The sequence below is a fragment of the Eptatretus burgeri genome, chromosome 4 (genome assembly GCF_056783735.1).
Source record: "Eptatretus burgeri isolate ZD-2024b chromosome 4, Ebu_testis_v1, whole genome shotgun sequence".
Classification (NCBI taxonomy): Eukaryota; Metazoa; Chordata; class Myxini; order Myxiniformes; family Myxinidae; genus Eptatretus; species Eptatretus burgeri.
Window position 1 is genome coordinate 31,075,943 of NC_140964.1, and position 14,364 is coordinate 31,090,306.

Below are 14,364 nucleotides of genomic sequence, written 5' to 3' on the forward strand. Positions count from 1 at the left end.
TATGGTGATCATAACGATCATGTTTGGTGAATTTCTGGCCAACCACTTAGAAGATAGCATGATGGACAGACAGAGCAGAATACATCACCCCCCCCCCCCTTTTTTAGCACAAAGTTTTGTTTTTTTATTATGGTTCATGTCCCAAAGGGTGAGGACAGTCACAAAGGTCAAAACGAAAAAACACAAAACATTTTTTTTAAACACATTTGATATTGGATCATTCCTGGTGGAACTTTTTGCCATCTTTCAACTTCGCTTCAGATGCGAAGCATTGGGGTTTGCGAAGGCACGCCGTTGACTTCGCTCGTTAAATTTGTGGAAGTCACTGACACCAGTGGCTGAGATATCCTTACTGATCCTCCACCATTCACTACAGATACTGCAATTTGTTAGTTCGTTTTGAAACATCAATCGAAGGCTCATGGAACACAGATCACTATGCATCACGGCAGCTCTGCACGACGTCATAGTCTTGTTTGTGTGCACGATATTTCAAAAAGTTGTGGACAGATTCGGACGAAACTTGGTGTACAGGTTGGTTGTGTGAAACGGACGAAATGATTAAATTTTGGTGACTATCTGGACACTAGAATATGTGGATGATCCACCATTGAGAGATAGGGCCTAAAACGATATACAGTACAGCACGATATTTAAAAACATTGCGAACGGATTTGGATGAAACAAGTGGATGACTTGGGTATGTAGCAAGACAAAGCCGATTGTAGTTTTGATCAGGTCCGGATGCAGAACCGACCATCATTGGGATATAAAACGTAAACTGTTCAGCCCGTCATGGGTATGCACTCCACCGTGAAGAACTGTATCAAGCTACTCATCCAACATTGTGACCCAAAACTGACTTCAACCTTTTGGCTTTATCTTCGACTGTTTTCTTTCATGTTTTGCACAGCTACATACAAGTTGAGAATTCCACTTCATGCGCATCCTAACTGTGAACGCATTTACAGCAAGGCCGTGAGCACAATCAACACTCGATTTACATGATAGATGACATTGTAAATGCACTGGGATATCACGTCTATCATCAGTTTGATATACTGTACAATATTTGAAGCTGACATGATAGCTTAGAGGTATAAGCACTCACCTCTGAACCATTTAGTTGGGGTTTGAATGTCAACAACTATAAACTGTCATCCTGGTGTTTCCTATGCAGGGCGATACGTCAATCAGAACGACATTAAGCCAAAGGACGAGTCTGCCAGCAGCAGGGACATTAGTGGATGTTACAGATCCCAGTCCTTTGTGAAGGACAACGATGGGCAGCCACCGAGAATCCAGACAAATTACTGCCAAATTCTGTCGATCAGACTTATCCAACCCGTTTGTTAAAGATTTGGGTGGAAAATATTCCCTGGCCAACCATACAAGGTGGTAGAATAAATTGTGGCATGTCGTCGTAGTAGTAGTAGTAGTAGTAGTAGTAGTAGTAGTAGTAGTAGTAGTAGTAGTAGTAGCCGTAACAGTAAATGTACCATATTTAGTCGTAGCAGTATTGCATATCTAGTTCAGCCAAAAAACATCAAACTTTGCCACAATAATTCACTCGAGCGGTCAATGGCGTGCCATAGCAAATCTCCACACTTTCCACCTCAAACCAAGTTGAAAGACGGCAAAAAGTTGCACCAGGAATGACCAAATTTTGAGTTAAAAAAAAAAAATTCTGCTTTGACCCCTGTGAACACAAGTCACACTGCATGGGGCATGAACCGGAGGTCAAATCAATAAAATCCTTCTTTATTTCATGCATCCCCGCTATATCGTGCATTTCATGCATTTATTTCATGCAACTTTTTGAGATATCGTGCTATATATCATTTTTGGCCCAATCTCTCAATGATGAAGAATCACTCAAAAAATTCCCGTATCCAGATCCAGATCTTCGCCAAAATCTAATCAATTCATTCTTGTCACACACCCAGAATCTGTCCACCAAGTTTCCTCCGAATCCATTCATAACTGTTTGAGAAATTGTGCTCACAGACACAGACAAACAGGGGTGAAAGCAACCTCCATCCATCTTTGGTGGTGGAGGTAAATTCAACAGGATTCAACAGGCAGAATTGATTTCTCATGCCCTGGCGAAATGAAATTAACATCCCTGATTGTAAGCAAACTTTATTTTAACAATCTGTGTACAATCAAATGGAACACCTATATTCGTGTCCGGCAACCCATCCTTTCACATTACGGAACACATTCACAGCAGGAAGATGGTGGAACATTCCAGACTTCCAGAACCACCCTCGGCTGTAAGAGAGGGAGCGAACTGCAGCTTCTTCCCATGGCATCACAGAGTACTCACAAGAATGCCATTCAACACGTAATCGAGAGCTGCAGAAAAGCAGACCTCAGTCAAGCCAACGTGCAAGAGCAGCAGCAAAATCTACTCCATACTCTGCAGATTCTGGATCAGACTGTTGTACAGAATATTATTTGGTTTGGTGCCTTCATGGATTCAAGTCATGTATGATGCCAAAAGACATACTAGCAGATGGTATTACAAGTCGTCTGTTTGAATGGGTTCACACGACAAAGTCTGTTTACAATGAGCAGGTGTTGATCTGGTAGGGTAGGTAGGGCTCTGTACATGCTTACCGTGCAGTCCTGGAAACCATTGGTTGATTCAATCATACTACTACACTATACAGGGCACAGTAAGACTGCCTGTCCATTTATCCCTTTGGTGCTGCTGTGGAACAGTGATCGATTAATGATAACTATATTAACAAGATAAATAACTATTTTAATAAGCATTCCCCTGTACATAATTATACGACTTAAATGCTATTTTTCTTTACCCTGACCGTTTTCTGAATTACTTCCCGTACGGCATGTAAATAGCATCACATTCAAAACACAGCTGTTTGCAGAAAAGTGTAAAAATTCTCTTAAAGAGAAAACTTTCATTGCATCACTAATTTACAGGAATACTTTTTACTGCACTTGGAAAGATTTTCTTAATGAGCTATAAAACTCGACCAAAATGCTCCTTACAAATAAGTGAATGCAGATGCCAATGCAGATATAGATATATTTTGAAAGAAGAAGGCACTTCCAACCAAAAGTAAAACCTCAATCAACTCCGCTAATTTGAGCAAAAAAGTGAGGGCAGACCTGGTCTCAGGGCAAAGTTTCGCCTTATCCAACAGCATGTTGCTCACCTTATCCAACAGGCACCAAATCCCAAACACCACATCCACATGTGCACAACACCCAACGAGAACTTCAACACGCGCACAACCAACACCTCATTCATGCCCAACCCCGACACAAAATCAGCCGTGTTCCTGCTCCGGAAACATAAACACAAACGCAAACAAGAGTTCACCCGCACACATAACACCAGATCACGTGTAAAAACAAAAAAAGAACAGAGCATCCCTTCAATGATGCTTGTTTTTGCTTTTGCAATTTTTTTTTAACTCCTCCATTTGACCTCGAACACCAGCATGTGACCGGAAAGGAGCGGTCGTATCAAAATAAAAACCGGACATGTGCCGAAGCCCAGGGTTTATTGGGCTTGATGAGGCCGACAGTGAAGCTGGTGAAACGTTGCCCTGAGACCAGGTTTACTCTTGCTTTTTTGCTCAAATTAGCGGAGTTGATCGAGTTTTTACTTTTGGTTTTAAGTGCTGCCTTCTTAAAAAATGTGTAATCCCAACCACCCCAATCTTATCCAGATATAAAAATGTATATATCCATAATACACACACACGAGCTAAGAATGACACAAGACACCCATTTTCAAATTGATTCTTTCAATTAAGGCAGTAAGCACCTCTGCATAAACAAGCAAAGTTCACTACATTTTTCTTTTATTCCACAAAACACAACAGAACCCTAAATAAATATTGAAAGCACAAAGCCTAAAAACATTACATATGAAAAACAAACAATACATATGCATACCCTATGCCAAACCTAAAACTATAAAACAAAAGGACCATCTTCAAAAGTTAATGAAATGAAAATAAAACTGTTACATCTTCCCTCTTGACGTATCATACACTGATGAAAGAGCATTGCTCAGTGCTGCCAAAACAGATTAGTGGCTAGGATTTATGCTGGATGGATTGCCACTGCCTTCCCGGTAAGACTCGGGGAAGGTACTTCTGTTCAGGGCGATGGTGATATTTCGCCGACTCTTTGCGGAAGATAGAGATCTTAACGTCCACCAGCAGCAACAAACACCGGCGGACGGGTCTCCAGGTTAACGTCCATCCGGTGGATGTGACAGACGCAATACACCATCTTTGAAGCACCAATCTGTCAGTTTATCGGTGAGTCGAAAATTGAACCCAGACCAGACAGCTCAGGGACAAGTGCACTACGCTTGTGCCATCCTGTCGAACCCGTTGCACCATAAAGGTCAAGAAATGATAGTTTTGACCAATTTTCAGTTCAACAATTCAATATCACAGCCTACTTAAATCGGAATGTGAAACAATATTACTTTCAACAATCACTGCAAAATAAAATAAATAATAATAGGGGGGAAAAAAAAAATCAGAAATAAACCGATTATTGAAAATTTCAAACTAAGAACAAGCATTATTGCATAAGCAATACACCCCATTTATTACCAATGGCATAAAGCAAACGGAATTTGTCAACTCAAAATTTCTACACTGGAGTAAATTGAGAAAAATTTGGATGATGGGGAGAAGGGGGTGAGGTGTGGATGATGAATCCATGTTCAAATCAGACAAAGGCAGTTTATACAAGTAAGAAATAAAATTAAAAGAACAAAAACATGAGGCATCTCAAAAGGTTGTCAACATCTGCCAAATAGACAATAGATTTCAGATTGTTTTATTTAAAACAAGAAAAAAAAAAGATTTTTATCCTGCAGCTTTTTGAACGGCTCTCGACAAGAGATGGATGCAAATGATGCAGCAATGAAAAAAATAAAAAAAAATTATACATTATCGATTGCTACTTGCCATAGAATATGTTCAGCTGACAGGTGCTACAGGAAATCCAAGTAACAAAACAGGGAAGTCATTGACAAGAGAAATTGATCGACACCAGAGATGAGCAAAACAGCTACTTCGTACATTCATTCAACCTTTCACCCTCTTAAAGTAAAACCAAAATATATAAACACAAGCAATCATGACGTACATAAACATAAAGGTCTGGAAGGTGGTGGGGGCCAGGGAAACAAAGATTATTACACGAGCCAAAGTGGGAGCAACAATGCGGTAGTATCACCTTGGCGCAAGGAAGGGATTGGTAAAAGGAGATGAAGTCAAGGAAATACAGTAATAACAAAACGGCAGTGCGTTTTAGCACACGACAATGAACCATTTGATTTTGGCTGTGGCATTAAAACTGCGACTTCTTTCAAGACAAATATAAACCGCTTCTCATAATCCTGCAGATCGAGGAACAGAACGACGCAAAATATTGTAGGGTCTTGTTGAATGCAAGGATGGACAGACAAATGACAGCAACGGGCAAAGAGGACGCCGGCAAACCTAGTCGCTTCGGCTGCGCCGATCACCGCCATTGAAGGGAGACTTTGAGTGCGATGGTGATTGCATGCCCAGATCTTTGGTGGTGATGGGTAGCAGTGGAGATCGACTGAAGGAGCGAGAGGCTATTCGCACTTGTCGTGGGGATAGAGAGTGTGTGGCTGAGCGAGGTCGGCGGGCCTCGGGTGGAATTGAGCGACGGGGGGAGTGCGACGTGCTGCGCCGTCGACGGATCGGTGAGCGCGACAGGCGTCGTCTCGGTGAACGTGAGAGTGAGCGCCGGGAACCTCTGCCGTGTTCGTCATTTCTGGAAAAGTGGGGATTTGAAAGCAGACAAAATTTACCAATCCTTAGCTGTCAAACCAAGAGCATCACAAAATAGGCCCTCACTCACTGGTCTGACATCAAGCCATGGCCTGTCATGTCATCATCATCATCATCATTTTAGTCCATCAGGCAGGACATCAAATAATTCTTGAGGAATTAAAATAAAAGAAAACAAATAAAAAAATTGCAGCAAAGAGTTACCTTCCTTCTCCGACGAGGATCAAATCGAGAACGATGGTGGTGGCAAATCTGCTGTATTTTCCAGGCACCACTTACCTGAATTGTCCAAGTTAAAATTACAAGTTGCTAAATTAATTTCACAGCTCAAAATAAACATTAAATCGTCCCTTGGTTGAGCAACTAGATGTTTCCAAAAAGTTTACCCCATCTCCCCCACGTCGAACAATAAAAAAAAAAACTTTTCTTTTTTTTTTCCTTTTCGTTATTACTTCTGTTTCACTAATATTCTAATTTCAGTCCATTACAGTAAGTACATGTTGGACAATTTGAAACTTTGTCTTAAAGAGAGACTTGGTCCATCAATTTAAGATTTCCATTTTGCCAGCCATGATAAACACAGTTCAGTTAAAAGTAAATTCTCCATCTGAATCTGCAGTCTTGACCCCTCAACTAACATTACGGGCTTTGAAGTTGATAGTAACCAATATAACCAGCAAAGGAACACCCCAAATATGAACTGAACACAAGAAAAATTCCTTGGGACAGTCTTCTCATATAGACAGAGTAGGCAAAGTGACTTACAGAGCCTATAACTTTTGGGATTGGATCTGCCATTTCACCACGGAGTGAAGGTGGCGTCACCGTTGCGGTTGATATCCTATCCGTGCCAATTCACTGGACATGTGGCTGGTGTGTCGCAGTGGGAGAAAGATGGGGTAGGGATGTAAGAAGCCCCTTTGCTGCAGATGTGTGTGTTCTGCCTTTGTCCCACCCAGGCCTGAAATGGACACATTCACAGCAAATCACTACATTTAAAAAATAAAAAATAAAAACTATGCACTCTCCGCACAGACCGCCACTTGTATCCTTAGGAAATACCATCGCAGCCACAATGCGAGTGGTACGTAGTTGCCCTGCTGGGATGGTAATGTAATAATGTAACAAAGTAAAGAATTGTTAAAAATAAAAATAGAATAGGTAGTAGTCGTGTTTGAGCCTATCCTTTGGAATACTGAAAACAGTCTTCAAACCAAATTAGTCAGTGGTTTAATTGAAGGTCAAGGAAAATTAACTCCTCGAAGCTCATTTTGTGGGTACTGTAGATATTCAAGCCACTTGTAACGCTCATCATGGAGTGCGGTCGTACTCATGGCACAGGGAAAAAAGTGCACACGCACAAATCCAAATATATATATATATATATATATATATATATATATATATATATATATATATATATATATATTATACACACAAACAAATCCAACCAGAGGCATGGCAGTATGCAATGATAAGCGGGTGCGTATGTTGCAGTTTTACAGCAGGAGCAGTCCTTATCTTCAATGACGTCATGTTTGCATTGTGACATCTGAATCTACTGTTGTCTCATTCCTACAATGATGCTCAAATGACAAAATGTTTTCTACATTCAGGGATTTAACAATTATATCAGGATTTCACATGTCAGAACACAGGGTGCCTTGACAAGTACCTTGTAAATCATCCTGAGAGCAATTGTGGACAACAGCAGAAATGACAAAATTGATGGGAATAAAGTGGTGAGGATGAGGTTGTATGGGTGGGTGGGGAGTAAGGGGGGGGAGTGTGAGGAGGAACACTGGGAAGGATGAGGAACATGGGGCAGGAGGAGGTTGTTCCAAAGATGGAGCAGAAACACGGGGAAAGAGGGGGGCATGACAGAGGGGATGACAAATAGGGTGGGGATGTGGGGGGAAGAGAATGGATGAAACGAGAGGGGGAGGAGGGTAGTGGTAATTGGGGGGTGGGGTGGAGGAGGGTAGTGGTGACAGGGGGTTGAGGAGGGTAGTGGTGACAGGGGGTTGAGGAGGGTAGTGGTGACAGGGGGTTGAGGAGGGTAGTGGTGACATGGGAGAGGGGGCGGGTGGGAAGCTGCGACGCAGGGGAGGGATGACACGGGGGAGGGGTGGGTGGGTAGGGGTGACATGGGGGAGGGCATAGCTGGGGGTGGGGGAGGGGTGGGTGGGAAGGGGGTCAGGGTGACGTGGGGGAGAGGTGTAGGGGTGATGCTGGGGAGGGGAAGGAGCAAGAGGGGGCCACCAGAAAGGGGAAGGAGCAAGAGGGGGCCACGGGAAAGGGGAAGGAGCAAGAGGGGGCCACGGGAAAGGGGAAGGAGAAAGAGGGGGCCACGGGAAAGGGGAAGGAGCAAGAGGGGGCCACGGGAAAGGGGAAGGAGAAAGAGGGGGCCACGGGGAAGGGGAAGGAGAAAGAGGGGGCCACGGTGAAGGGGAAGGATCAAGAGTGGGGGCCACGGTGAAGGGGAAGGAGCAAGAGGTGGGGTCACGGGGAAAGGAAAGGAGCAAGAGGGGGGCCACGGGAAGGGAAGGAGCAAGAGGTGGGGGTCACGGGAAAAGGAAAGGAGCAAGAGGGGGGCCACGGGGAAGGGGAAGGAGCAAGAGGTGGGGGCCACGGGGAAGGGAAATGAGCAAGAGGGGGCCACGGGGAAGGGAAAGGAGCAAGAGGGGGCCACAGGGAAGGGAAAGGAGCAAGAGGAGGGCCGCGGGGAAGGGAAATGAGCAAGGGGGGGGCCACGGGGAAGGGAAAGGAGCAAGAGGGGGGCCACAGGGAAGGGAAAGGAGCAAGAGGAGGGCCACGGGGAAGGGAAAGGAGCAAGAGGTGGGGGCCACGGGGAAGGGAAATGAGCAAGAGGGGGGCCACGGGGAAGGGAAATGAGCAAGAGGGGGGCCACGGGGAAGGGAAAGGAGCAAGAGGGGGGCCACGGGGAAGGGAAAGGAGCAAGAAGCGGGGCACGGGAAGGGAAAGGAGCAAGAGCGGGGCACGGGGAAGGGAAAGGAGCAAGAGCGGGGCACGGGGAAGGGAAAGGAGCAAGAGGGGGCACAGGGAAGGGAAAGGAGCAAGAGGGCGGGGCGCGGGGAAGGGAAAACAGCAAGGGGGGTCACGGGGAAGAAGCAAGAGGGGGTCATGGGGAAGGAGCAAGAGGGGGTCACGGGGAACGAGCAAAGGGGGTCACGGGGAACGAGCAAAGGGGGTCACGGGGAACGAGCAAAGGGGGGTCACGGGGAACGAGCAAAGGGGGGTCACGGGGAACGAGCAAAGGGGGGGTCACGGGGAAGGAGCAGGGGGGGATCACGGGGAAGGAGCAAGGGGGGTCACGGGGAAGGAGCAAGGGGGGTCACGGGGAAGGAGCAAATGGGGGGGTCACGGGGAAGGAGCAAATTTGTTAAAATCGGTGTTATTGTGATGCATGAGTTTTTTTTCATTCCAAGATAATGATGTTTCACGTATGAAGTTACAGTTAAGTACAATGTGGGCCGGGACTTGGACAAACGATACTACAAAGGGTAAAGGGCATTGACATTCGGGTAGATAAGGTAAATGAGTAACGTTACCAAGGTGATGCGACCCCAGCATAATCCCTTTTCTCCATCTTTTCTGAGGTTATTAATAATTGGACACACGGCTCCTGATTCAGGGCAATCCTTCGCCCAAACATCAAAGTGATCGTCCATTGCACGTTAACCGCACCTTGACTCCCTTGATCGACCCGAGCATTTGCCTCCTTTCCCCACATTTGTCCGCTTCCAATTTCACCAAATGAGGGTCTTAGTTAAATACAAAAAAAAACAAAAAAAAACACCTTAATTCTTACCTCCCGCGCATGTGCGGAGCAACCCATCGAGGCTTGGGCCGTTTCTCCCCGGTCGACATCTCCACCCTGGCCCGGATCCCACAGATGGCCCTGCCGTCCATTTCCCTGCATGCATCGCGCGCGTCCCGTGGATCTTCGAATTCTACGAAGGCAAACCCGGGCGGATTCCGCGCCACCCACACGTTCCGTAAAGGCCCATACACACGGAACAGGCGCTCCAGCTCAGACTTCGTGGCGGCGTTTCCAAGATTCCCAACGTACACCTTGCATTCCAAAGGCGTCTCTCGGGCAAACGACATCTTCACCTGACGAGCAATGTGGAGACAAAATGGCGGCAAGGGGAGAGCACTCCCAGCATGCACTGCGTGAAATTCGCGCCGAGATGACGTACGCACCTTGCTTTGTTTCCTTTCTTTCTTGTTTTTTCTCTTTCAGTCAAACGTTCAAATCCTCTCATCATATTCCAGTCGATATTTATACGCCAAGTGTAAATATCTAATTGATATCCATGCCTGGGTCGGTCCACATTTTCTGGGTGACTTGTTGAATAGTTCAAAGCAACTTGCGATCAACTACAGCAAGGAGAGGGTAAAATGTCGTCACAACATCGTTTACGTCACGAAAGTCCAACTGAGCCGACCGACTGGCTCACTGATGATTACAATAAAAAGCTTTTCCTTCACGATGTGAAAACTCTCACATTCTGTTCAAGAAAGAAGTTACTTTTGTTTATCGTAATAATATCGTCGACTTGTTTCGCTTATTTTAAACAATAATTACTGAATTATTATCAACAGCCCGACCAAGATGTGTAATTCACTTTAAAAAGTATTTTCGCGATCTTGTCACAAAAAATACATTTGACTTGAACGAAGTAAAGTGTTTTAATCGCTATTTTTAAAAAAGGGAAAGCTGTTTAAACGGATTATTATACCGCCGAAACTAACTTGTAGAATACTTATACACCGCCTAAGGTCAGCACACGCTGTTGAGCGCAAATCGTTGTGGGTGGACCGACGTGCAACCGCTGAAAATTGCACCAGCGACATCGAAAATCCATTATTTGCATGGATTTCAATAGGCATACTTGTCATACCACCTGAAACGTGATATTTGCCTGATTTTGTCACAATGCAGTTATTAAAGGATCAAATGGTTGAGTGAAAGGCATTGGCAAAACTAAACACACACACGTTTTCCGTTCCTGTTACTGTTGTTGTTTAATGGTTTGTGTGTGGGGTTTTTTTTCATAAAAGGTATTCGCAAATACAGTATACTTCTGACATACTGTGTCCGTTCCTGTTGTTATTGTTGTTTAATGGGTTTTTTTTTTCGTAAATGGCATTGGCAATTATACTTCTGACATATCCGTTCCTGTCGTTGTCGTTGTTGGTGTTGTTGTTGTTTAACGGTTTGTTTGGGTTTTTTTCATAAAAGGTATTCGCAAATATACTTCTGACATACTGTCCGTTCCTGTTGTTATTGTTGTTTAATGGGTTTTTTTCGTAAATGGCATTGGCAATAATACTTCTGACATATCCGTTCCTGTTGTTGTTGTTGTTGTTTAACGGTTTGTTTGGGTTTTTTTCATAAAAGGTATTCGCAAATATACTTCTGACATACTGTGTCCGTTCCTGTTGTTATTGTTGTTTAATGTGTTTTTTTTCGTAAATGGCATTGGCAATTATACTTCTGACATATCCGTTCCTGTCGTTGTCGTTGTTGGTGTTGTTGTTGTTTAACGGTTAGGTGTGTTTTTTTTTCATAAAAGGTATTCGCAAATATACTTCTGACATACTGTCCGTTCCTGTTGTTATTGTTGTTTAATGGGTTTTTTTCGTAAATGGCATTGGCAATAATACTTCTGACATATCCGTTCCTGTTGTTGTTGTTGTTTAATGGGTTTTTTTCATAAAAGGTATTGGCAATTATACTTCTGACATATCCGTTCCTGTCGTTGTTGTTGTTGTTGTTGTTGTTGTTGTTGTTGTTGTTGTTGTTGTTGTAGTATGGTACAGCACGTGATACGTGATACTCCGAATTCTACGAAGGCAAACCCGGGCGGATTCCGCGCCATCCACACGTTCCTTGTGTACCAATCACGTCATACAGCACAGTTATGTGTGGGGGTTTTTTCAAAAAAGGTATTGGCAATTATACTTCTGACATGCTGTGTCCGTTCCTGTTGTTATTGTTGTTTAATGGGTTTTTTTCTCGTAAAAGGTATTTGGCAATTATACTTCTGACATGCTGTGTCCGTTCCTGTTGTTATTGTTGTTTAATGGGTTTTTTTCTCGTAAAAGGTATTTGGCAATTATACTTCTGACATGCTGTGTCCGTTCCTGTTGTTATTGTTGTTTAATGGGTTTTTTTCTCGTAAAAGGTATTTGGCAATTATACTTCTGACATGCTGTGTCCGTTCCTGTTGTTATTGTTGTTTAATGGTGTTTTTTCGTAAATGGCATTGGCAATTATACTTCTGACATGTCGTTCCTGTTGTTGTTTAATGGTGTAGTCGCGTTTTGGTTATTTCCAAAAACACAAGTCAGATGATGAATACGCCAGTTACATGTCGGTTAAAAAAAAAATGTTCCTCTTCATAATGATGCCATCGGACACCGCGCTGAATTGTGCGTCGGTCGGAGTTGCAACATGGCGGTTGGAGTGGGATAAACAGCTCCCATTGGCCAGGAATTGTTGTCATCAGCTCTGAGTTTTTCGTTCCTCCTTCCGCGCAAAATAAGCCTCGCGTGCTTCCCTCCCAACCCATTGTTTTTTTTTTTCTTCTGTTTTTTTTTTTTTACTTTCCGTCTCTTCCTGTTAATCACACCGCTCTCTCTTCGGTCGCTTCTGTTCATCCTTTAATTCGTCCTTTTACGGGAATAATTTCCTGATTTGTTTTTTTTCCGAGATGGTCACATTCGAACCACCGTTCGCACTCTCTCTGTAATTCCTCGAATGCCTCTTGCCTGGTTCTCCAACTTCTGGGAAGCCTCAGCACAAGGTCTGACCAGAACTATTCGTCAATTGTTTGTTTTTGTACTGACCCTCGTAGTCGTCGTGTTTTATGTTAATAATAAATACTTCGTTTAAATTGGTTTGCGGTTTCCAGAAGGCAAATCCCTGTGTGCATTTCCCCCTCCGCACGATGCGAAGCGTTGTGCTAATTCTGAAAGGTTAAAAGGTTCCTTTGATTCCGGTGATATCATTATCTTCCTTGTGAGAAAGCGATGCCACCCTGGAGCCGTCCACGGCATCCTCTGGTCGCCGTGGACACTCGTGGCCTTGTCCGTCCGTGGTTCCTCCTTGTCCGTGGTCCCTCCTCGCTCGTTATTTCCGTGACAACGTCGACTGTCAGATTGCTGCTTCACAGGTGGGATGTTCCTGTTGCATCATTGAAATGCACCTCGGGTGGACGTCGGCCTTGGTGTCCATTCCGCTGCCATAAGTTGGGGGGACGTCAAACACACGCAAGGTACTTGGACGCAGGAGGAGGCCATTCATCCCATCGGGCCTGTGTTGACCAACCCCAGTATCGTTACCCATCCACACAAGCCAATGTCGCCACACTGCCTCATCTCCAATGCATCCAGGTACCTATCCAAATCCCATTTAAACCAATCCACCTCCTCTGCTGCTACTGTTACGGATTTGGAAGCCTTGTGCACACAGACGGTCAGCAGCCCCCGCAGTTCAGTTATTTCGATAAGTATGTGTATAGTTAGAATCCATCCCCTGTGTCCAAAGGGAACTTCATGTGTGCACTGCAGGTTATTTTTTTAGTTAGGTTTTATCAACTACTACAGCAACAACAACAACAACAGCGGACCGTTGCTACGCTCCACCGTCGCCATTACGCACGTGGCCTGAGGTGAGGAGATAGGCGGAGCTACAATCGCCTCAGCTCCGACTCCGCCCCAGAAAGGTGGGAGTTGCCCCGCCTACTGTGGGCCTGTCCAATGAGGGACGGCCAGCGAATCGCGCGATGCAACCGCCCAATCAGGAGGCGAGTGGCGAGGAAAGAAATCCCTCCGACCTCAAGAGAGGCAGAGTGATCAGTGCGTTCTGTCTGGCGGTCTGGGTCTGCCTCGCCTGGTGTCGCCTGATTTAGGGGAAGCTTTTTCGTGCTTGATCGCCAGTCGCCTCGTCTCGTCCGCCTTCGTGCTGGCTGGCGTCCGTCGCTCTTCCCTTGGTGCTTGGTGCTACGTTGTGGCGGTGGGTTCGAGTCCCGCCACCGGACAAGCTTGACCAGACCGCACGAGGCGGACAGGTGCAAGTGTAGGCTCTTGCCCTCAGCTCGCCTTCCCTCTGAGCTGAAAGGCGAAATAAAGACCCGACGGGGTCCATTTCGTGTGTGTGTGTGTGTGTGTGTGTGTGTGTGTGTGTGTGTGTCGGTGCCGTCCTTTAAGTAGAAACTGTTTAAGTGCCTTGTACATTGTAAATTGCATTTCTTCTAGTCGTGATAACTCTGCTCTCTGTGCTCCCCTGCCCCATTATAAATAAACCCCCCCAATTGTTCAATGTACCAGCTCGTTGTCTGTCACTTTCTTTCATTGGTTTATCACGGTGCCTATTGAGAATTAGGGAGGCCGTGTGCCGTCAGTTGTCATTGGGACCGGCGTGGCTCTGGTAACTCCCGCTCGGTACGCCAGACCCGAGTCGGTACATGCGACTCGGTTCGGACAGAGTCGGCCAAGGGTGTGG

The 14,364-nt window shown here is 45.1% G+C and overlaps 2 protein-coding genes and 1 pseudogene across 5 annotated transcripts in view; 1 reads left to right on the forward strand and 2 right to left on the reverse strand.

The window, feature by feature from the left end:
- LOC147027727 (uncharacterized) overlaps window positions 1–4,369 on the reverse strand; it is a 23,373-nt pseudogene extending 19,004 nt beyond the window's left edge.
- Window positions 3,826–9,959, reverse strand: LOC147027728 (uncharacterized). The gene is made up of 2 exons (XM_085877289.1): window positions 9,661–9,959; window positions 3,826–5,811 (listed from the first exon to the last, which is right to left on the reverse strand). The coding sequence occupies exons 1-2, from the start codon at window positions 9,957–9,959 to the stop codon at window positions 5,508–5,510; spliced, it is 603 nt and encodes a 200-aa protein (XP_085733415.1). The 3' UTR covers window positions 3,826–5,507.
- ARB2A (ARB2 cotranscriptional regulator A) overlaps window positions 9,787–14,364 on the forward strand; it is a 198,105-nt gene continuing 193,527 nt past the window's right edge. Inside the window, exon 1 of one of the 4 annotated variants that reach the window (XM_085877287.1) lies at window positions 9,787–10,047. Coding sequence is in view for 3 of the 4 variants with exons in the window: in XM_085877285.1 (XP_085733411.1) it covers window positions 12,619–12,664 (46 nt within the window). In the remaining variant the exon portion in view is untranslated. Of the gene's footprint in view, window positions 10,048–12,296; window positions 12,665–13,072; window positions 13,254–14,364 lie in introns of those variants that run through there. The other 3 variants (XM_085877285.1, XM_085877284.1, XM_085877286.1) reach the window with 3 other exon arrangements.

Coding starts and splice junctions, on each gene's coding strand:
- LOC147027728 (XM_085877289.1), bottom strand. CDS start 9,959: ATGTCGTTTGCCCGAGAGACGCCTTTGGAATGCAAGGTGTACGTTGGG. Junction 5,812..9,660: donor GCTCCGCACATGCGCGGGAG/GTAAGAATTAAG, acceptor CCACTTTTCCAG/AAATGACGAACACGGCAGAG.